The sequence below is a fragment of the Mastigoproctus giganteus genome, chromosome 8 (genome assembly GCF_048544385.1).
Source record: "Mastigoproctus giganteus isolate SK-2022 chromosome 8, ASM4854438v1, whole genome shotgun sequence".
NCBI classification, from domain to species: Eukaryota; Metazoa; Arthropoda; class Arachnida; order Uropygi; family Thelyphonidae; genus Mastigoproctus; species Mastigoproctus giganteus.
The window spans coordinates 160,788,326-160,811,206 of record NC_143582.1 but is presented as its reverse complement, the minus strand read 5'-3'; the positions used below and the strand labels follow the sequence as shown (position 1 = coordinate 160,811,206).

Genomic DNA, 22,881 nt, shown 5'->3' with positions numbered 1-22,881 from the left:
TAGCAACCAGGGAAATATAATGAATACATTTTTTTCATGATAAAATTTTAATATTGCGAATAAAAAATAACACGAAATATTTCCCATATCCCAAATAACATAAAAACTATCATAAAGCATTCCACAATAAAAACAAATATTACATAAAAAACAAACTTTCTAGAAAAAGTACACAAAAATCATAGATTACATGAAGAAAATTATTTCACAAATATTCAAGAAAAATTTATTCTAAAAATTGCCATATAGAATTTACTTCTTTATTAATATTTATTGTCGATCTTCTGCTTTGCACAATAGTGAGCGATGATTACAGAGGAATGATTTGACATAACGATACGGATCAAATTGAAGCAATGGTTTTCCATTTTGATGTATGGTGGACAATGATCTGCAACGTGTTTAATTGTCACACTTTTATTCATTACACTGAAAGCTCACTCAACTTCAGCACTGCTAATCGCAATGGTTTCAAAGATATTTCTGGCTTACTTAATTGAAAAGGGAATTTCACTCGATTTCAAAGATAAACTGTATTCGACAAAATCTCTAAAATCATTAATTTTTATTTCATATTTTATAAAACTAAAATTTCTTATTCGGTTTTCACCATCTTGTAACTGAGACAAAAGTTCTTTCACATTCCACAATTTCGGGTAGCATATGTTTAAAATTTCTTTCAATAATATAATTATTTTCTTTATTTAATTTAAAATCACCCAGTTGCATTAATAACTTATCCTTTAAGGATAAAACAATGCATTTAATAACGTGTCACGAGGTAATTTTTTTACTTTCGATTTCTTTCAATCCTTCAAATTCTTTCAACTTCAACGTGCTCTCAATTTTAGCTTAATAATTTTTCAAATTAACAATAGCACTGATAGTTTTCGACAAAATGTATTCGACAAAATCTCTAAAATCATTAATTTTTATTTCATATTTTATAAAACTAAAATTTCTTATTCGGTTTTCACCATCTTGTAACTGAGACAAAAGTTCTTTCACATTCCACAATTTCGGGTAGCATATGTTTAAAATTTCTTTCAATAATATAATTATTTTCTTTATTTAATTTAAAATCACCCAGTTGCATTAATAACTTATCCTTTAAGGATAAAACAATGCATTTAATAACGTGTCACGAGGTAATTTTTTTACTTTCGATTTCTTTCAATCCTTCAAATTCTTTCAACTTCAACGTGCTCTCAATTTTAGCTTAATAATTTTTCAAATTAACAATAGCACTGATAGTTTCGCTTTTTTTTATCATTGTGATTCTGTAAAGCTTCTGAAAGGTAAGAGAGTCCCTGCAGGATGTCAATCATTAATGCTAAATGGTTAAGAAATTCCAAATTTAAAAGTCAATTTAATAATCCTGTATTATTTAACTTCTGATTCAAAATGTTTGCACAAAGTGGGATAATTCCTCCAACCCACAATTGCCGTCTGCAAACTACAAGCTGCTCACATTCCACATCAAGTTCTTTAGCAATCATCCTTAATTCGCGTTAGTTTTTTGGAGATTGGTGATAGTTTTTTTTTTTTTTTTTTTTTAATTATTGCCTGTATGCCTTTATATTTTAGAGCATTTTGTACACAGTGAAAGGCTCAAAGTTTCAAAATCTGCCAGCATTTCATCTTCGTATAGTTGATATAATATCTTAGTTGCCTCAATCCCTCCCCCATCTACGTTGCTACTCTCACTAGTTCTTTAAATACAGGAAAAATGTCGGAATCACACAGATATTCAGCTACTGTGACCATGTAAACATAGACAGGAGGAATTTACTGGAAGGCATGGATCACTCGCTTCTCCGAAAAACATATGCCCGTTTGTCAGAGTAAAGGGGAACCACAACACAGGTTGACCAGAGGCTATAATCTGTATCGAGAATCTTCTTAATCCTCTGACTGGCTATGGAAAGCATATTGATTATCGCAACTTTTCGGTATATGACTGCATAGGTTTTACGGACACCACTAACATTGTGAAATGGTAATCCCTTTCACCCTAGTTTGCACTTTCTAATTACCTAAAGGCCAGAGGTGAGAACAATGCATACACAGTTGTCTCTCCTAATCCGGTCGTTATATGGAAATTTTCTTCATTCAGTGGAAACTACTTAAATTTAATTACTAAGGGGAATCAAAAAAATTCACTATAAAGAAGTTTGTTAAACAGAGGTCCGACTGTAATTTTTTCAAAAACGAAGCAATTTTAAAATACATAACCAATCGACTGCGCCATTAAAATGCTGGGAATGGAGCCTCGCTCGCCCCACAATAGTTTTGGCTCTGGATACTCAATAATTGCATTCAGGATTTCATTTGTAAAATAAATAATCGTCTCAACAATGGGGTCGCAAATTTTCAAAAAAAAAAAATAACAATGGGCTCTCGCAAGCCGACTACAGCTCACCACTGCCTGCACTACAGCAGCAATGCCAACAACGTTGCAGGAAAAGGTGATATTAGTGAAGCTGTACTATCAGAACAGCAACAATGCAGCTGCGGCTATCAGAGAATTCCAGCGTCAGAAGTGCATAAGGCATGGACCTATGACTGTTTGTGCTGTCCACAAAATGAGTGTGAAATTTGAAGCGACAGGACATCTTGGTGTTCAACCAAGTAGAGGTCGAAAACGAGTGGACTCCTCTCGTGTTGAAGATGTGGCTATGACTGTCGTGGATTTATCAAGTCAATCTCCATGTGGTGGCGCAAGTGTGCCAGCTGTTTCTCATGAAGTGGACATGCTGTATTCCACTGTAAGGCTAGTAATGCGACAGATGTTGTGGTACTATCCTTACAAGATGCACATGTTACAGCAGCTAAAGCATGGTGATGCAGATATTCATTTCACATACGCTGTTGTTTGTTTTTTAGGAGCATTGGCAACTAAGGCCATATTGCTCCAGGATATGCGGTAGTCATTCCTTGACTTTCCGCATCATTAGCATTAGTAGAGGCATTTGATGCAAGAAACCAAGCTTATGCAGCATCAGCCAAAAAAAAAAAAATAAATAAATAAATAAAAAATAACCACTTCCACTTCATCCCTCTGTTCGTTCAAAATACCAGCCCAGCTGAGCCTTAAACTTATTTAGGCTATCAACTTCCACGACAAGCGATGGAAGTCTATTCCAGCAACCACCAACCCGCTGGCTAAAGGCAAATTTCCTCACGTCTATCCTACATCTGTCTTTCCTCAATTTGAATTTACGCCCTCTCAGGTGATTATTCTGAGCAAGAGGAAGAATCCCATCAGCATTGAGCATGCTCAAACCATTCAAGGCTTTATACACCTCTATCAGATCACCCCGCCGGTGCCTAGTCTCCAGACACTGTAATTTGCAAAACTTAAGCCTTTCTTCGTAAGTAAGAGCACCCCCTTTGTTCCATTCACTAATCTTGTTGCCCATCTCTGTACTCGTTCCAGCAGCTCTACATCCTTCTTGAAATGAGGCCTCCAGACCTGTATACAGTACTCTAGGTGTGGCCTGACCATTGCCTTATACAAGGGAATAATCACCTCCTTATCCCTGCTAGAAAAATTCCTATATATTATCGACAATACACCATGAGCTACTCTTGCAGCCCGTCTGCACTGCTCAGAAAACTTCATATCTGCCTGCACAACCACCCCCAGGTCCCTTTCATTCTCTACCACTGTCAGTGTAGCACCACAGAGTTGATACGTTGCTCTGGGGTTGCTGTTTCCCATATGTAGTACTTTACTTTTGACAATGTAAAACTTCATTTGCCACCTATCAGCCCATTGCTCAACCTTACCAGATCCTGCTGCAGTAGCATAGTGTCAGTAGTGTCCTTGACAACCCTGCCAACCTTTGTATCATCTGCAAACTTGGACATTAAGCTTGATATACCATCATCAATATCATTTATAAATACAGAAAACAATAATGTACCCAATATTGAACCCTGAGGGACTCCACTAATAACATTAGTCCACGATGAGCAGTGTCCATTGATTACCACTCTCTGTCTTCTCCCCCTCAACCACCCCTTTATCCATAGCAGCAATTTGCCTCCAATGCCACACTGCACCAATTTGTGCAGCAGTCTTCCATGTGCAACAGTATCAAAAGCCTTTCTAACATCCAAGTATATAATATCAAAGTTATTGCCTGCATCCAGTTCTTTTGTGACTGCATCATAGTATCCAATCAAATTGGTCAGGCAAGACTTTCCCTTACAAAACCATGCTGTGTCTGAGCTATAACTGAAGTCTTGTCTAGATGATCCTGCAGTGCTTCTTTAACCAGTGCCTCCATTCATTTTCCAGGAACAGAAGTTAAACTAATAGGTCTATAATTACTTGTGTCGCCCTTTGATCCTCTTTTGTGAATTGGGGTCACATTTGCATATCTCCAGTCCATGGGTACTTCCCCTGATTCCAAGGAAGCTCTCATAATTATGGCTAAGGGTTTGCTTACTTCCTTTGCTGCTTCCTTTAATATAACTGAATAGATCCCATCCACCCCAGGTGCCTTTCTTGTATTTATCTTCAACAATTTCTCCTCCACTTTACTCTCAGTTATTACAAGATTCTCTAGCTTATTGCCAGAGTTGAATACACCTCTGGCATTCCCCTCGCTGAATAACTCATGTGTGAATGTCGATGCAAAATATTCATTCAGTTTGTTAGTTACCTGAGCAGGATCATCAACAGTTGACCCATCGATATCAACTGGACCAATCTGATTCATCCCCTTCCTTCTAGAGTTTACATAAGTAAAGAACTCTTTGCTGTTTTTCTTTGCATCCTTTGCCAAAGATTTCTCGTAATCTGCCTTCACCTGCCTAATCTCCTTTGTAACTTGGTTACAGATCAACTTGTACCTATCATAGGCTTCTGTGTCACGTGTTAATTTGTATGTATCCCATGCATTTTTCTTCTCTGCCATATGTCTCATTAGTTCATCTGACATCCACTTAGGCCTAAACCTTGAACAATATTTCTTAGTTGGTATGTAAAGCCTAGTAGCTTCCAAGATAAGTTCTTTGAATGCTTCCATTTTGAATTTGCTGTTGGTAACATCATCAGTTGGTCCCACTGTATAGAATTTAAATACTGTCTCAGTCCATCGTAGTCGCCTTTACGAAAGCAATAACCCTTCCCTTCACCCCTAATGGTAGTTACCTCTTTGAGTAAATCCCAGTTCAGCACACTGTGATCACTGTCACCTAGTGATTCATTTACCTGCAGATTCTTAATGCATGAAGAATCACTACTGATAATCAAATCAAGAGTATTACTCCCTCTAGTATTTGGTGGTGACGGGCTCGAACCCCGGTCTAATCAAGAAGTGTGTTCTACGCACTGCTGCTCCTTCCCATTTCACATACGTACTTCAGTTTCTGGTGCGAATGACAATGGATATCACTTGGCCATGGAACATCCTTTGGAGATGAAGCCTACTTCTGCTTAAATGGACAAGTGAATAAGCACAGTTATCACATTTGGGCAACAGAAAACCCTCGAGTTATCCAAGTAATCCCATTGCATTCTCCAAAAGTGACAGTGTGGTGTGGATATATGGCCACATTCATGATTGGGCCATATTTTTTTGAACAGGTAACACCGACTGGACCCCACACCTGTTCTGTCACTGGATAGCAATATTATGAAATGTTGGTAAATTTCGCAATACCAGAGCTGCAACAACTTGGGTACCTTCAGGATACCATATTCGTGCAAGATGGTGTGCCACCCCACATCCACTGTTGTGTCCAAAGATTGCTAAGGCAACACTTTACAGACGAATGGGTCATCAGCCGTTGTTTCCAGACATCTTGGAGACCCCAATCACCGGACCCTCACCCCATGCGACTTCTGGTTGTGGGGTTTTTCAAGAACCAGGTGTATCGGGAAGGATGCCAAACTCTGGCAGATCTGAAGGACAGCATTAGACATCATGTGCTGGCTATTCCAGTTTACATGTTACGTTCTGCTGTAGAAAATGCTGTTCTTCGAATGGAAACTATTGTTGACCAAAATGGAGGACATATTGAACAATTGTAGTGATATTCAAGTGATCTGTATTGCCACAATGCCGTATAGTAACAAATTTTTATCTTTTTTTTTTTTTTTTTCCAATAAATGGTGAGTGCATTCTTTATTGTACCTGTTATCCAAATTTCTCTTCAGTACCAGCCTTAAAACTCGCCCCAGAGCCTTCTACATAGGGATAATCTAATTTTAACAACCCTGTATAAAACAGCATAACAAAACAGTTTAAAAGCTCTAATGCAATGTTTCTTCCTGGAAAAAAATATTCACAAAACCTTTATCCAGATAACTGACAATGTGTTTTATTACTTTAGAGTCCCCTTATAAGCTGAAAGGAAAAAAATTTAAGATGGATTGCTGGTTGGCTGCAGGGCAGAAGGCAGAGGGTTATGATTAATGGACATTCTTCAGACTAGCAGTGTAAAGTCAGAAGTGGGGTCCCACAGGGATTGGTCCTTGGAACACTGTTGCTTCTGATTTTCATAAACGACATTGACAATGGGATATAAGGCTTGATGTCAAAAATTTCAGACAAATTAAAGATTGGTAGAGTAGTTAATTATGACTTGAACAGGCTGCAAGAACGGTCGGAAAAATGGTCGGCAGCTATGTTTTAATTCAGCAAGATGCAAGGCCTTACACTTGGGGAATAGCAACCACAAAATAAATTATACACTTGGTGGAGCTGAATTAAAAGGAGTAGAGGAAGAAAGGGATCTGGGAGTTATAATAAAGACAGATATGAAGTTTTCTTAACAGTGTAAACAGGCAGCAAGGAAAGCGCATGGTGTTTCTATCGATGATTTGGTTGGTTGATATGATGTTTAATGGCACAAGGGCTGCTAAGGCCATATTGTGCCTGATTCTATTCGGTAGTGCCATTACCAGTTAAAATCTGTAAAATAATCCCGTCTGCTTTAAGAAATAAAAGAACTCAGCTAGATTTGCATTGTCTCCAATCAGATGTGGTAATGTCAAAGGTTCTTGCAGATGTGAAAGCGATTTGAAAATTTTGTTTCGATAATTATTATAATGATTGCAATTTATTAGAATATGCCTCACTGTAAGTGTAGTCTGACAAAATGTACAAATAGGCGGATCTTCCCCCTTGAGGAGATAAATATGGGTTAGATACGTATGCCCAATACGCGTCCTAGCCAGGATCACCTCCTCTTGCCTATTTGGTCACATGCTTGAGGGCAACTTAGGTTCCTGTTTAAATTGAAGCAATTTATTGCCGTACTGAGCTGCCAGATTTGCAACCATTGCTCTTCACATACGTTTTTTATGACTGATTTGTAGTCTGTGTATGGCACTTGGTAGTTAGGAGATCTTACATTGATTGGATGTTTAGCAGCTTGATCTGCGTATTCATTTCCTTTGATGCCTACATGGCCTGGTATCCAGCAGAAACTGACTGATTTGTTTACAGCTTGTAACGCAATAATCTGTGATCTAATTTGCTTCAAGACGGGGTGGATTGGTTTGGATGGATTTTTCGATGATTTTATTGCACTCAGAGAATCAGAGTAGATCATAATTCGCTTCCGGGAGAGATTAATCACTTGTTTTCGAGCCATCGGTATATATTTGAAGACACTGAGAATTTTCTGCGACATGTGCAGCATGGAGTTTCCTGATGGTAAGGTCTGCTGCTTGCTTTTTCCCCCATTGTTGGAATGAGAAGTCACAGACCGGTGTATAATCAGACCACGGAGGGTCGTGATTGCTAATTTCCTGAAAGACATTGCCCATGTCTAGATTCCAACATTGTGATAACTGTAGCAACCTTATCCCAATAGGCTTGTTTTCGTTTGATTTGTTTTGATAAAATGTGGTCCATTGGGGCTCAAATAAGTATGGCGAGATAGGATGAAAAGGAAGACTCCGTATTTTTGCTGCATAGTTGAGAATCAACATTTTCCTCCGAAGATGGAATGGAGGTTCGTGCGCATCTATATATAGACTCTGTATAGGGGATGTTCTGAATGCTCCTAAAGCAGTTCTTAGGGCACTGTGATGGATAGTGTCTAGCCGAGTTAGTGCACTTTTCCTGGCTGAGTCATAGATTGGAGCTCCATAATCCAAACGAGATCGAATTAATACCCGATATAGATGAAGCAGAGTGTATCGGTCAGCACCCCATGTCAATGAAAAGAGTACTGGGAGGATATTTAATTTTTTCAAGCAAATGGTTCTCAGATATGTGATGTGGTGTAAGAAGTTTAATTTATTGTCCAGGATTAGGCCAAGAAATCTGATACTATTGGAAAGAGGTATGGTGAAATTTTTAAGATGTAGTTCAGGCTCAGGGTGGATCTTACATTTTTTACAGAAATGAATACAGTTAGATTTTTGTGCTGATAAGCAGTAGCCATTGCGAGACATCCACAGCTCAATTTTGTTAATTGAGATTTGAAGCTGTCTCTCAACAGAATTCATAGTCTTTCCTTGGCACGAAATCATGAGATCATCTGCATAATGATATAATTCTACTGTGCTTGGAATATCATGGATGACATTGTTTATTCTTATTAAAAATAGCGTAGGACTCAAGATAGATCCTTGAGGGACCCCCTCCTCCTGTATATGAATTCTAGAAAGAACATTTAGATGACTAACCTGGAAGGTTCTGCCCTGGAGAAAGCTCTGAATAAACAAAGGAAGCCTGCCTCGTAGACCAAAGGTGTAAAGATCCCGAAGAATACCGAAACGCCATGTTGTATCAAAGGCCTTTTCTAAATTGAAACTTACCATAACGAGGTGGTCATTTCTGACAAAAGCGTTTCTGATGTTTGATTCTGCTTTGGTCATCATATCTAATGCAGATCTGTTTTGCCGAAAGCCATACTGATTTTTATGCAAGATGTTATGTGACTCAAGAAACCAGGTGAGGCCCTTAAGAACCATTTTCTCCAGTGTTTTCCCCAAACAACTAGTTAAGGAAATTGGATGATAATTTCCTGGATTAGAGAGGTCTTTTCCTGGTTTAGGGATGGCTAATACAAGTGAATGTTTCCAAGAGTGCGGATGAACATCTTCCTCAAAAATTCTGTTAAAAAATATTAAAAGAATTTGTAAAGCAATATCATTTAAGTGTTTTAGCATAATATAAAATATACCATCAGGGCCAGCTGCACTATTGGGTGATCTGTTAAGAGCATCCGTTAACTCGGATATAGTAAAAGGCTGATTATATGGAAGAGACAGACCGGTGTTGAAATTTAACTTATACCTTTCTGCTACCACTTTAATTTGTTGGAATGAAGCATCATATGAATTTGCTGCTGAAATTTTTGCAAAGGCTTTAGCAAAAGCATTTGCAATGTCTTTGGAGGAAGACAGTTCCTGTCCATTGCAGATCAATATTGGAGAGGATGACAATGGATATTTGCCATTCAGATGTTGGATTTTCCTCCAGATTAATCTAGTATCGGTGTTTTTGGTGATAGTGGAAGCGAACTGTATCCAGGATTCTTTTGGCTTTCCTTCTTATTTGTCGTGCTTTAGCATTTAGTTTCTTGTAATTTATAAGGTTAATAACAGTGGGCTGTTTGCGGAAGATATTCCAAGCTTTGTTCTTTTCTTTTTTTGCTCTATTACATTCATCATTCCACCAGTAGTTTTTGCACCTGCGTCGATGAGTCGACGACTGAGGAATAGCTTTGTCAGCTGCTGCTAGTATCCGTTTAGTAATATGGTCATTAGCTTCATCTATTGACTGGTTCAGAATGAAGTTTTTATCTAAAACTGTACTTGAGGAAAATTTTTCCCAGTTTGCCTTTGTAAATTTCCATCTTCTGTGAGTTTCCGGATAGGTGGTGGGGGTAGTTTGGAATTTACAAGTAATTGGAAGATGATCACTATTGTGGGGATTATCCAATACCGCCCAATGTATACTTGGGTACAGAGCGGGGGAGCAGATAGACAGATCTATGGCTGAGGTATTTCCTGAGGGAAAATGAACATGAGTATGTGCACCGGTGTTCAGCAGAGTTAGATTTTGTTTGTCCAGTAATGTTTCAATTAGCTGCCCTCTTTTATCCATATGTAGACTTCCCCATAACAGGTGGTGTCCATTAAAGTCACCCATCAAACAAAAAGGAGGTGGTATCTGGGCAAGGAGCTCATCAAAGTCTCGAAGTATATACGTTTGGTTTGGTGGAAGATAAATAGAAACAAGAGATAAAGATATTCCAATTTCTATTCTTACAGCAACAACTTCTAAATTAGTTTTTAAGGGGATTTGTCTGGACGGATTAGTAACAGATACCAAAACCGCTACACCTCCACGGGCTGCAGTTGCTGTATTCCTGTCACGCCTGTACAAAATATATTTCTTTATTGAGGAGGTCACTTGTGGAGTTAAAAATGTTTCCTGTAAACAAATGCCTGCTGGATTGAAATCTCAGATTAGGTCATAAAGTTCATCTGTATTAGTACGTAGTCCTCGACAATTCCATTGTAAAATGCACTTCATTATTTAGTTTTAGTGGTAGGATGATCCGGTTGCCTTTTAGAGGCAATAGGCTTATTGCGATCTATTTTAATTTTATCTTTTTTAGGAAAGGTAGGCCGTCCAGTGTCCATATCTTCTTCGGCATGAATTTCTAATATAGGTTCTTGTTGAGTTTTGTCATCTGTATCCATTTCTGCAGTATTAATTTGGGTTTTAATAAAAGATTCAGCATTTGTCATCCTGATCTCACTTTGTGACTTGATGCCACTAGTGGTGGGGATGGAAATTGGGGTATTACAAGTCTGGTCTCTGTTGTTTTGCTTCAAGGATGGCTGAGGAACTGAAAGCTGAGCTCTAGCCCATTCAGCAAGTGATATGTTCGGTGGAACTGAGTCATTGGTTTGTGTAGCAATTGAACGATATTTCTTTGTAACATCTGCATATGTGCGTGCAGGAGTATATTTCAATATTTGTCGTCTCGCTTCCTGATAAGTCACTTTATTTTCAACTTTAAATTTCTGTATTTTTTTTTCCAACTTTCCATAGCTCGCAATTTCTAGAATATGCAGGATGATCTTCCCTGCAGTTAGGGCAAACTGGAGATGTAGCAGTACAGTCTGTTTGAGTGTGATCCTGGGATCCACATTTTTGGCATATTGTGTTTCCTCGACATGTTGCCTGAGAGTGTCCGAACTTCTGACACTTATAACACCGTATTGGATTTGGTATATACGGGTGGATGTGGCAATTTAGATAACCAGCTTTTACAGTATTTGATAAGTTTGGAGTACTGAATGTGAGAATTACACTGCGGGTTGGTATGAGATTGCCATCTCTACGAGTCAAAATTCTCTTAGCTTGTATGACTTTTTGGTCTTTAAGTTCTTGTACAAGCTCCTCTTCTGTTACATTCAATAGATCCCACTCAGAGATAACACCTTTGGAACTATTTAGGGTTGAGTGGGGAGATATTTTAACAGGGATACCACCAAATGTTGTCATCTTTAACAACAATTCTGAATGTTTCGACTGTGTAGTTTCCACAAGCAAATCCCCTGACTGTAACCTTTTTACCATTTTAGGTGATCCAGCAGCATTTTCTAGAAATCTCTATATAATAAATGGAGAGAGTTTGCTCACTGGTTGACTAATTAAGGAATGGATAATCAGGAAAGTTGGATACTCAGGTTGATGATTATGTATTTTTAAGCACTTATGTTGCGCACTACCTTCATCAGAGTTATACCAATCTATGGTATTTGAGCTTGAAGGCTCTAAGGCTGGATAATTTTCTTTATCCATGTCGGCTCCTTTTAGCCCTGGGGGATTAGCTTTTCCACCCAGGTTACCGGCCCCACCACGGGGAGGCAGGAGCAGTGCCGCTTGTGGCCAAGCGCAGGAGTTAGTACGGTTAGTATATACAATAAAGAAAAAGGTACTTTCCTTTTTCTGGCTCTCTTTCTATACTTTTAAAAAGTAGAGCTAATCAACAGAAAGACTTATGAACGAAATGAAACAAGGAAAAACTCAGTCGCTTTAGAAAATCGCTATAGCAGTCGCAGTACTATTTAGCACAGAAAATCGCTTGGCCTCAAGAAACGCTTGGCACCCAGGGCCTATCGATGATTTATCAAACATTATCTTGTAGAGCAGGGGTGGCCAACAAGTTGATCCCGGCTTTAAATCTGGCCAATCGCGATGAATTTTAAATATTTCCTTTATCCGTTGAACCATGTGACTACTCTTTTCACCACGCAGCCGCTATTCTTGTTTAGTGAAAATTCATGCAGTTACATTGTGGAGAGCATAATGTAACTGTCAAATTCTTATTTAGCTTACTTAATATAAATAACTGGACAGTATTTATATGCTAATGTAATACACTCTGATTTAAAATGAATACTACGAAAAAGAGTAAAATGTATAATTTTCATAAAGAGTGGGAACTATAATACTTTTTTGTAATGATAAAAGAAAAATGTTGTTTTTTGATTTGCAATGCTTCCATAGCTATACCCAAAAAAAAGGATATTTAGAAAGGCACTTCAACGCACTCCATGGTAAATATCAATCGGATTTTCCGCCTAATAGTGAACTTAGAAAAAATAAATTAAAAGAACTTAAATCCAGATTATTCATGCAACAAAATTTCTTCATGACACCTAATTTACAATCTAAAGCAGTAACTGTAGCATCGGCACCTCTGTAGCCAGGAGCAGTAGTGTGTAGCACACGCTTCTTGATTAGACCGGGATTCGAGCCCCTGACCAGCAAATATGGAGGATGCGGAAAGGTCAGGGAATGACAACCGCATATCCGTGGAGCAACATGGCCTTAGTTGCTAATGCTCCTAAAAACCAAATAAAAACTGTAGCATCATTTAAAGTGAGTCACCTTCTTGCAAAAAAATGCAAACCATTTTCTGATGGTCAATTCATCAAAGACACATTTTTAGAAATAACAGATTCTCTTTTTGAAAATTTTAAGAACAAATATGAAATTAGAAGTGCTCTTTCTTCAAGATCTGCAATTATCTCGAAATACTGTGATGCGACGTATCTAAAAAATTAGTAAAAATGTGAGCAAACAATTGCATGCTCATATTGCTAATAAAATTGTCCTTTTCTTTACAACTGGATGAATCAACAGAAGTCAGTGATACATCGGTTTTCGATGATTCTACCACTAAAGAACTGTTGGGTGTGGTTTCGTTAAAAGAAATAACTATAGAGGCCTTGATATATTTAATGCATTCAAAAATTTTATTGAAAAAATTAAATTACCACTATTTAAGCTGTTATCAATAACAACAGATTGGGCTAAATTACCACTATTTAATCTCGTATCAATAACAACAGATTGGGCTAAAGCAGGGGTGGCCAACCTATGGTGCATGTGCCAAACGTGGTGCTTTGGAAGATTACAAGTGGTGCATTTCATCATAAAATTTCTCAAGTACCCAAAGCCCATATTGCCAATTCTTTGGTTCTATTTCCTTTCATTTCAGGTCCTTCCGCATATGGCTTAAGACACTCACCACCTTCTGTCCACTTACACGCACATAAACGTGTTAATTCCCTCAATTTACCAAAAGAAATAAATTAAATAGTCTCCAAAAAAATGCAGTTCTGAATTTTGACCGTAAGTGATCTACGGCTATGAAAATATATCAAGAACCTAGTCGTCCATTCTTTTGTACGGCTATTGCCTCCGGCGCCCGAATCTATGCACAACTGGGAAAATAAATGCAATACGTGACTTTTTCAGGGGACTGCGAATATACAAACAGATCCTTTGTCAGAAGTCTTTCAAGTTAAAAGGAAACAACGAAATGATAAATTTGAGGTATTTTTATCAACGAGAAATTTCCATCAATCGCATTTCCAAATCGCATTTTGCCAACTCAAGAAATAGTAGGGGGGAGCTCCCCCTGCTAAATACATGCTTGAAAAATTTAATCCTGTCTGCCCATTCTTACACCAATATTACTTCATACAAATTTTGTATAAATTTTTATTTAGTCCCACAGTGATAATAACTCCAAAAATTTCCTTTAGTTTATTTAGTAAAACCTAAACCCAGTCGCACCATATGGAACAGTCAGAAACTATCTTATTTGTAAGTTTCCTTTTTTCACCTCAATTTCTTCAGGAAGGTCTAATAATTTCTCAATTTTACCATCAGAAAGGCCATTTACAACATCTTGTCAGCACGTCTAAATACTTCACTCTAACACAGAGTATAAGTTACATCATGATTTCTACACTGAAAAAAAAAAAAAAAAAAACCAATGCAGCCTGTCATTCACAATTGAATATAAAGATCAAGTAAGCATCCACTTAGTTTTTCAGATCATTTATGTGAAGTATAATGAGATGGCAGTAAATCAGGAAAACAGATTTTATAATCAGAAATGCTGAAGTTGCACTGGTTTCTACATTGGATGTGGGAAGGACATAAACAAAAAAAAAAACACTGCCAGCTATTAACTACTATATATAAACAGTGATTTAGTTTTTCAGATTGTTTACATGAAATATAATAAATAATAGTACACCAGGAAAAGAAATTTTATAATCGGAAATGCCGATGGTTGAACTGGTTGAGACATCCAGATTTCAAGACAAAAAAAAAAAAAAACCACTACCTGCAGTTAACAATTGAATATAAACATAGATTTAGTTTATCAGATTCTTTATGGGAAGTATAAATAGATTGCAGTACAGTAATCTCACGTACAGTCAGTACAGTGAGAACTAATTTCATAATTGGAAATGGCAACATTCTCGGCATCACAACATCCTACTGAAAGAGGATTAAAAAAACAATGCCACATCTGCTTAATTATTAAATATAAACATCAATAAATATGGATTTAACTTTTCAGATTGTTCATATGAAATGTAAATAGATGGCAGCACAATAACTGCACCAGTACAGTGCTGGGAAACAAATTCGTAATTGCTGGAATGGAAGTGGAATTTTACAATATCATGCTGGGCATGACATTGAACCACAAAGGATTAAGGCTGAAAACATTACACTGTAGAATAAATTCTAGAAGTCTTGGTAACTAATTAATATTGAATTATTTGTAGAACAGTTGAGAGGATGACTGGTTGGTTGATTGGTTTGGATATTTTACTGGCGCATCAGCTTCTATGGTTATAGTGCACCATGAGAGGATGAACACCGTAACGTTTGTTCAAACAGCATGCATGAAAAACTGGTGGAAGTTCCTAGTTGAAGAGCAGATCATCCAGATCTGAAACTGACTGGAGTTAGATGGAAACAGAGTTCACATAACAGCTACTTCCGTATTGGATCAACATCAGAAACTAAAAAGTAGACATTGTATTGTGAAAAGAATGAAAATACATTAATACGTTGGAGTAGGACTAGAGTATATCTAAGGACAAAAGTAGATAACATTGTAGAGCAGATATCTTTTAAGAGCACAAATTTTTGGTGATGATATTGTTGTACATGTTTGCACTAATGCTATTAAGAGTAGGAGATCTGAGGATTTACTTAACAAATACAGAGCAATGTCGGGAAAAAGTGATATTTAGGATTCAATTTGAAAGTATCTGCAATTCTGCCCAGACAAGATAGGACATGTTGAGAGACTTGTCAATCAATTCGCCATAGATATGCAAAGCCCATGGAGTAGAATTTTTTTTTAACATGTTGTTAACAGGAGAAACTGTTTTTATAGGGATGGGATACACTTAAATAGTGCAAGAATATTTCATATATCGAGGCAGTGATAAGAGAGTCTGAAAACATAACTTGGGGAGGGGGGGTTACAGAGACTAATGGATTAACTATAGAGCTGCAGGCAGAGATGAAGGTGATTCTTGCACGGCTTCTATTCGAAAATGCAGCCTGGAAACTAATGGGTCTTGGATTTCAAGCCTTCCTGTGGGTCATCATGGAACCAGTGAATACATGGGCTGTGTAAGGGTAACTAAAAGTAAGAACATGTGCATGTACACTAATGAAGACATTGTAGGGATAGCGGAGACAGTGTCACTCAGACATAGGTGATGATGCTGAATTTTACTACGAGGAGTATAATCTATACAGGCAGGGCAGACAGGAGGGTTGGAGGGTTTATGCTCTTAGTTAAGAAGCATATTAAATCTAGGGCAGTGCATCCATTAAGTCAGTTTGTTGTGAATATACCAAACAGCTACATAGAGAAATAGATTGAGCCAGTAAACCAGAATATCTTATAATGGGGAATTTTAACTTCCAAGATGTTGACTGGAATTTGTGGATTGGTCACTCACACACTAGCAAGACTTTTGTAGATGTCTTGGATGACTGTTTTCTACAGTAGAATGTTAGAGAGATAAAAGAGGAAGCAATACGATTGATTTGGTTATCAACAGTGATTCCACATGCATTAACTAGAAGTGATTCCACATGCATTTGAAGGTAAAAACACCTACTGGGTGGCAGTGATCAGTGTATACTAATACAGTGAAACTTCTAACAGACACCTCTCGTTAATGGACATCTCTCTACAACGGACATTTTCAAATTCCCCAACTCAGCTCTATTGGTTTTAACGTGTTTGCAGCTTCTGTCTAGCGGACATTCTCTGTAACGGACGCAGACAGGCAATCTGCACTGTTTCGTTTAGATTAGCACTTAATTTGATCCCCCCATAACGGACAGCGGGCGAGCTTATGGCCCTTTTTCTAGGAACTTTTCTTCCACGTATTGCCTCAATCGTGTGTTTATTTTCTATTTCCGATTCTCTGAATTCCAGCAAGCATTCAGAGAATCTTTTATCAAGGTTTACGTCGCAGTTCTAAACCCTTTTTCAAGAATTTTAAGGCACGTGTAAAACTTCTGATGAATTCGGTGTGTGCAGGGGGGGAGGAATATGGTCGGCCTTTCGTCTTTTCAGTTTTCAGTTTTGTTCAGTGTCGTGTGAAGTGCACAATGTCTTCTCGTAAACATTTAACTTTAAAAGATAAAGTCGAACTCATTAATGCGTATGATCGGCAAAAAAATAGTGTTCGCAATCTCGCTGCAAGATTCAAAATCGGGAAGACGCAGGTAAGCGACGTCCTAAAGAAAAAAAATGAACTGCTCAAACAATTTTGGCAACACGGAAATTCCCATTAATGGGCCTATTATTAGGGAAAAGGCTTTGGAGGTTGCGAAATCTATGGGAGTAAATGAGTTCAAAGCTTCTGTGGGATGGCTAGCCAAGTTCAAAACTCGGCATAAAATTTCTTGGAAAACTGTAAGTGGTGAAGGTGGATCTGTTGATACTGGGGTTGTAACAGAGTGGACCGTCAAATTGGAAGATTTATGTCGTGATTTTGAAGCTAAGAACATTTACAACTGTGACAAAACAGGGTTGTTTTTTAAAGCTCTTCCTGAAAAAACAATGAGTCTAAAAAACGAAAAGTGCCAGGGCGGAAAAATTTCTAAGGAACGCTTGACTGTACTATTGTGTACAAATATGCTGCGAGACTTTGAACAACATCTTGTTATAGGAAACCCACAAAATCCTCATTGTTTCAAGGGCATAAAGTTGAATCTTTTGAATGTTGACTGGAAGTCTAATAAAAAAACGTGGATGACACGAGATATCATGAGCGAATGGATAAGTCACTTTAACCAAAACATGATTCGTCAAAACAGAAAAATTATTCTTTTCGTGGATAATGCTGCATCTCACCTGCACATTGAATTGTACAACATTCAAATCATTTTTCTGCCACCAAACACATCTGCAGAGTGTCAGCCCTTGGATCAAGGCATAATAAAAAATTTTAAACTTTACTACAGAAAATGTGTTTTAAGACATCTCATTGCAAACATGAACGATGTAACATATGCAAGTGACCTTGCAAAGAAAATCAGCATCCTAGATGCAATTCAATGGATTTCCTCTTCAGTAAACGCAATTAGAAAACAAACTGTCGTGAACTGTTTTGTAAAGTCTGGCTTCTCAAACGCAAAAATTGAAGTTGTGAACAGCAATGTGGAGCACCAAGAAGAACAAGAACTTCAACATCTATTGATAATGTACGATACTTCAGCTACAAGTGACCCTGGCTACAAAGATATAGACTCGAACCTCACTATAGAAGATGGTGCTATAGATATCAACGACATTATCATCGATATTTTTCAAGAAGTTCCTCATGAGGATGAAGAAATGGAAGGTCATTCTGCCAAAGAACATATTAACGACGAACCACTGATGAAAACAGAAGAAGCGCTCATACAAATTAATTGTTTAAAAATGTTTTTCGCCGCTGAAGAAGATACTGAAGGACTTTCGATGGTTTCTTCACTCCAAACAAATGTTGAAAACAAAATTATCAGCCGGAAGAAGGTGCAGAAGAAAATAAGTGATTACTGTATGTATTTTTCTTAAGATAAATTCATAATATGCATAGCACAATTGTATGTATATTATTTACAAAAATATTGTGCAAAATCTGTATATAATTTAATTTAACATTAAACGTTTAACAATTTTCCTTTATCTCTTTTTTTTTTTTCTCCCTCAGACTTCTTGTTAGCGGACACTTCTCTCTAACGGACACATTTTCGTTCCCCATGGCTGTCCGTTAAAGGGAAGTTTCACTGTATATAATTTAATTAAAGACATAACTACTGTCAAGGATAAAGCTTTTGCTTTGTAAGGGTGACTACAGTGGTCTCAGTTTTTAAATTCTATGCAGTGAGACCAACTGATGATGTTACCAACAGCAAATTCTAAGTGGGAAGCATTCAGGGAAGTAATCAAAATAAGCTACTAGGCTTTTCATACCAATAAAGAAATACTGTTCAAGACTAAGACCTAAATGGATGTCAGATGAACTATTGAGATGTGTGGCAGAGAAAAAAAAGTGCATGGGATGCATATAAATTATCAGGTGATAGAGAAGTCTATGGTAGATATAAATTAGTCTGTAATAAAGTTGCGAAGGAAATTAGGAAAGTTAAGGCAGATTCTGAGACGTCTCTAGCAAAGAATGCCAAGAAAGAAGGAAGGGGTTGAATCACATTGGGCTGCTTTGGGCCAGTTAACAACAGTAATGATGGTTGTTGTTATTTGGTTTTTAGGAGCATTAGTAACTAAGGCTATATTGCTCCGGGGATATGCAATGGTCATTCCTGACCTTTCCGCATCCTCCGTATTTGGTGGTTACAAGCTCGACCCCTGGTCTAATCAAGAAGCGTGTGCTACGCACTGCTTATCCTGCCCACCTGGCTACGGAGGCACCCAGTAATGATGGTATGTTACTGCAACAAGATTTAGAAATATTAGGTCAATGTGCTGAATAATAGCAGTTGAAGTTTAACATTGACAAATGCAAGGTACTGCATATGAGTAGCAGTAATCTCAGAATAACTGATCAATTGTGTGGTACTACACTCAGGGTAGTAGAAAATGAAAAATACTTGGGGATAATTGTGCAGTCAGATATGAAATTCTCTAGAAGTGCAGGTGTGCTGCCAGGACAGCTAATGGGGTTTTGTCAATGACATACAGAAACTTTGCTCATATGTATAAGGAGGATTATCCCTTAGTACAAGGCCTTAAGGCCACACCTTGAGTATTGTATACAGGTCTGGAGGCCTCACTTTAGGAAGGCTCTAGAGAAAGGCAACCAGATTGGTAAGGGGAACAAAAGGGTGCTCTTACTTAGAAAGGCTTCAGTTCTGCAAATTGCAAAAAAAAAAAACATTACACACTTGTGAGACCTCGCGTCTCCAGGTGCATGAAAGGACTGTTGAAAATTTACAGGTTGGAGGTTATTCACCTATCCTACAATATGGATAAGAATCCGTGAGGCTACGACCTATTCCAAAATTTGAAAGAACCTCTCTGCAGACAACTTATAAAACAACAATTTGGAAATACATCAGAAACTGACTGACAAAAAAACCACTCACTAATAGGTATCCAAAGACATCCAAAAAAATAGGATCAGTTGTTGAAAAGGCAGGAGATTACACTGAAGGAGTATAATATTGTTAAATTTTAAAAATAAATGGTTTATGATTTTTAAAAAAAATTGTGTACATTATTTTTGGGATTACCCTCATAATTAGAATATCACATCCATTTGAGAAAATATGAATTAAAGTCACCAAAAAGAATAACCTTATTAATAGAAAATAGTTTGAAAAAGTTGCATCCACCATGGAAATCCACAGCAGAATTGGACAGGCGGCCACTGCGTTCGCCTCGCTCAAATGGTGTCTGTGGAAGAGGACCAACATTTCCACAAAGACTAAAATCCGACTCTTCCGGACTTTGATCCTGCCCATTCTTCTTTACGGATCGGAAACATGGATTTGTCTCAGGTTAGATTTGAACAAACTTGAGGTATTCCAAATGCGATGCCTGCGGCAGATCTTGGGCATCTCACTTCGCGACCGCATCACTAATGATACCATCCGCGCCAGATGCCAACAGCAACCAACCATTGCCGACCAAATCCAGAAGCGAAGGCTCAGATGGTTTGGCCACGTATGTAGAATGGGCACGAACAGAATACCATCCACACTCCTTTGGAGACAACGACCCACCCAATGGAGCATCCAACGGACCGCGCCTAGGAAAACGTGGGCCAAGCAAGTGGAAGATGACTTGAAGAGCCGACGTCTCGACCTTAACCGGGCCAGGACTGAAGCCATGGATCGTAAGGTATGGAAGAACATCACAGAGCAAGTCCGAAACCCTGCGGCACCTACAGCAGCATACTGGTTGCGTGGCCAACCGCCTCCCCCAACTGCCAGCTAAGGACCAAAGAAAAAGAAGTTTGAAAAAAATAATGAATATGTATGATTGTGATGTGACAAGAACAATAAAGGCAGCTAATAAACTTAATAAAACAAAATGGGGAGATGTTAAGTCAGCAGTTCAAAAGAAGAGAATCTAGATTGAGCAGTCTAACATGGAATAACAGAGCAAATGAAATAACATCTTAAAAAAATGGAAAGTATTGAGGCTGCAACAAGTCATATGAAATTTAGAAGAAAATTAATATCATTAAGATCAGAAATCAATCCTCATAATTTTGTAAAATAAATTCAGAAAGCTCAAGAAGGTGAGCCTTCTTAGTTTACCAGGAAGAGGGCCAAAGTATAACCCAAAATCGACACATTTTTCATTAAAATTCATCAATTAAATTAAATCAATTAAAATCAATTTAGATCAATTAAATTCACGATTTTAATTGGAATTTTAAGTTTAATTTTGATACGTAACCACATAATTACATACGTATGTAATGCAGAGTATTTTATATGTACAAATATTTGAATATTAAATATTTTGACCGACATTTGTGCATCTTTTCACTACTGTTGATTAGGAAATATCCTATGGCACTGACTGCAACTCACAAATACATATGTAACCTTATGGTAATGCGCCGCTCGCTTAGCACAGATTCACTTAGCGCTCAGTTTTTCTGAAATGAATTATCAGCATTAAGCAGGGGTCACTTGTACCACAAAGTCTGACTTTCCTCTGTGAAAGTGCAGATTCAAACTTACTACAGTGCAATGTAAAAACATACTATAAAAGAAATTCTGTTAGAAAAATAACCATAAAATACATATTTAGAATTGCAATCTCAAAATCTTTTATTAACTCTAATAAAATATTATTAAAAATATATTATAATTAATTATTTGATTATTTTATGTGTTGTTTAGCGTTCAAACATCTTTACATATAACTGAGTAAAACAGTGTAGGCTACACACCGCTGAAAGAGACAAAATCTGTTGCTTTACTCCTTCTTCATCTTCGCATCCAGCCCATGGTGGATTCCCTGTTTCTTTGTCTTTGGAATTTTTGCTATTTACAAAGGCTTCTTGTTCCTTATTAAAATCAGCTAGTATACTCTGTAAAATGAAACATTAAATCTCAACAACAAAAATAAATCTGTCAGGTAAAATGAAATAAAATTCTTTAAATTATATTTCTGAACATACAATGGATCCCATTTAAGATGTTTTCCTACCTAATTTCAGCATCTGTTCCCAAAAAATGCTTCCTAAACTTAATGTATTTTTTCTCATTTAAAAAGGAATTTTTTTTTGTTTTCCAGTTCAATTTGTTCATTATTTGTTCAATATTTTACCCATTTTTACCAATCCGAATATCAATTACCGAGATACTCACACATGTTCCTACCATCAAACTAATGTTAATTGAACACGAGGCTTTTTCCTATTCTAGGCTTGCAATCCACAACAACTCAATGAATATGGAGTGCTCTGTAATGTCACAGATCTCCACAAAGGCTAAGGCTTCTCCAACTTGCCTTAGCATTGCATGCATGCACTTACACCGATGAGCCAAAACATTATGACCAGCAAGTCGTTATGCAAACTGAAGCAATTGCAGGTGAACTACAGCACGTGCGCAGGTCGGGACACGGTATAAAAAACACCTGATGCTGAGTTCCGTTAATCAGTATTACCCTTGTTCTTCAGATGGGACAGACAGCAGACTTAAGTGAGTTTGACAAAGACCAAATTGTAATGGCTAGACTAGGTCAGAGCATACCCAAAACAGCACGGCTGGTGGGATGCTCACGGTCAGCTGTGGTTTGTACCCACTGAAAATGGTCCGAGAAGGGAGAACCCACGAACCACCGGCGAGGTGTTCGATGACAACAGCTCATTGATGCTCGAGGTGAGCGAAAGCTCTCCCAGATGGTACGTGGCAACACAAGGGTGACCGTGGCATAACTCGCCGGTAATTGGAATGCTGGTGACAGGAATAATGTGTCACAACACACAGTACATCGAACCCTGCTGAAAATGGGACTGTGTAGCCGCAGGCCACTCCGAGTGCCCATGCTAACCATGGTTCACCAGCAACA

The 22,881-nt window shown here is 37.7% G+C and overlaps 1 protein-coding gene across 3 annotated transcripts in view; it reads right to left on the bottom strand.

The window, feature by feature from the left end:
• The window catches only part of Sap47 (Synapse-associated protein 47kD), a 207,274-nt gene that overhangs the window by 113,039 nt on the left and 71,354 nt on the right, over positions 1-22,881 (bottom strand). For all 3 annotated transcript variants that reach the window (XM_090379020.1, XM_090379022.1, XM_090379019.1), the window contains exon 3: positions 21,755-21,895. In XM_090379020.1, coding sequence (XP_090235146.1) covers positions 21,755-21,895 — 141 coding nt within the window. The remainder of the gene's footprint in view (positions 1-21,754; positions 21,896-22,881) is intronic.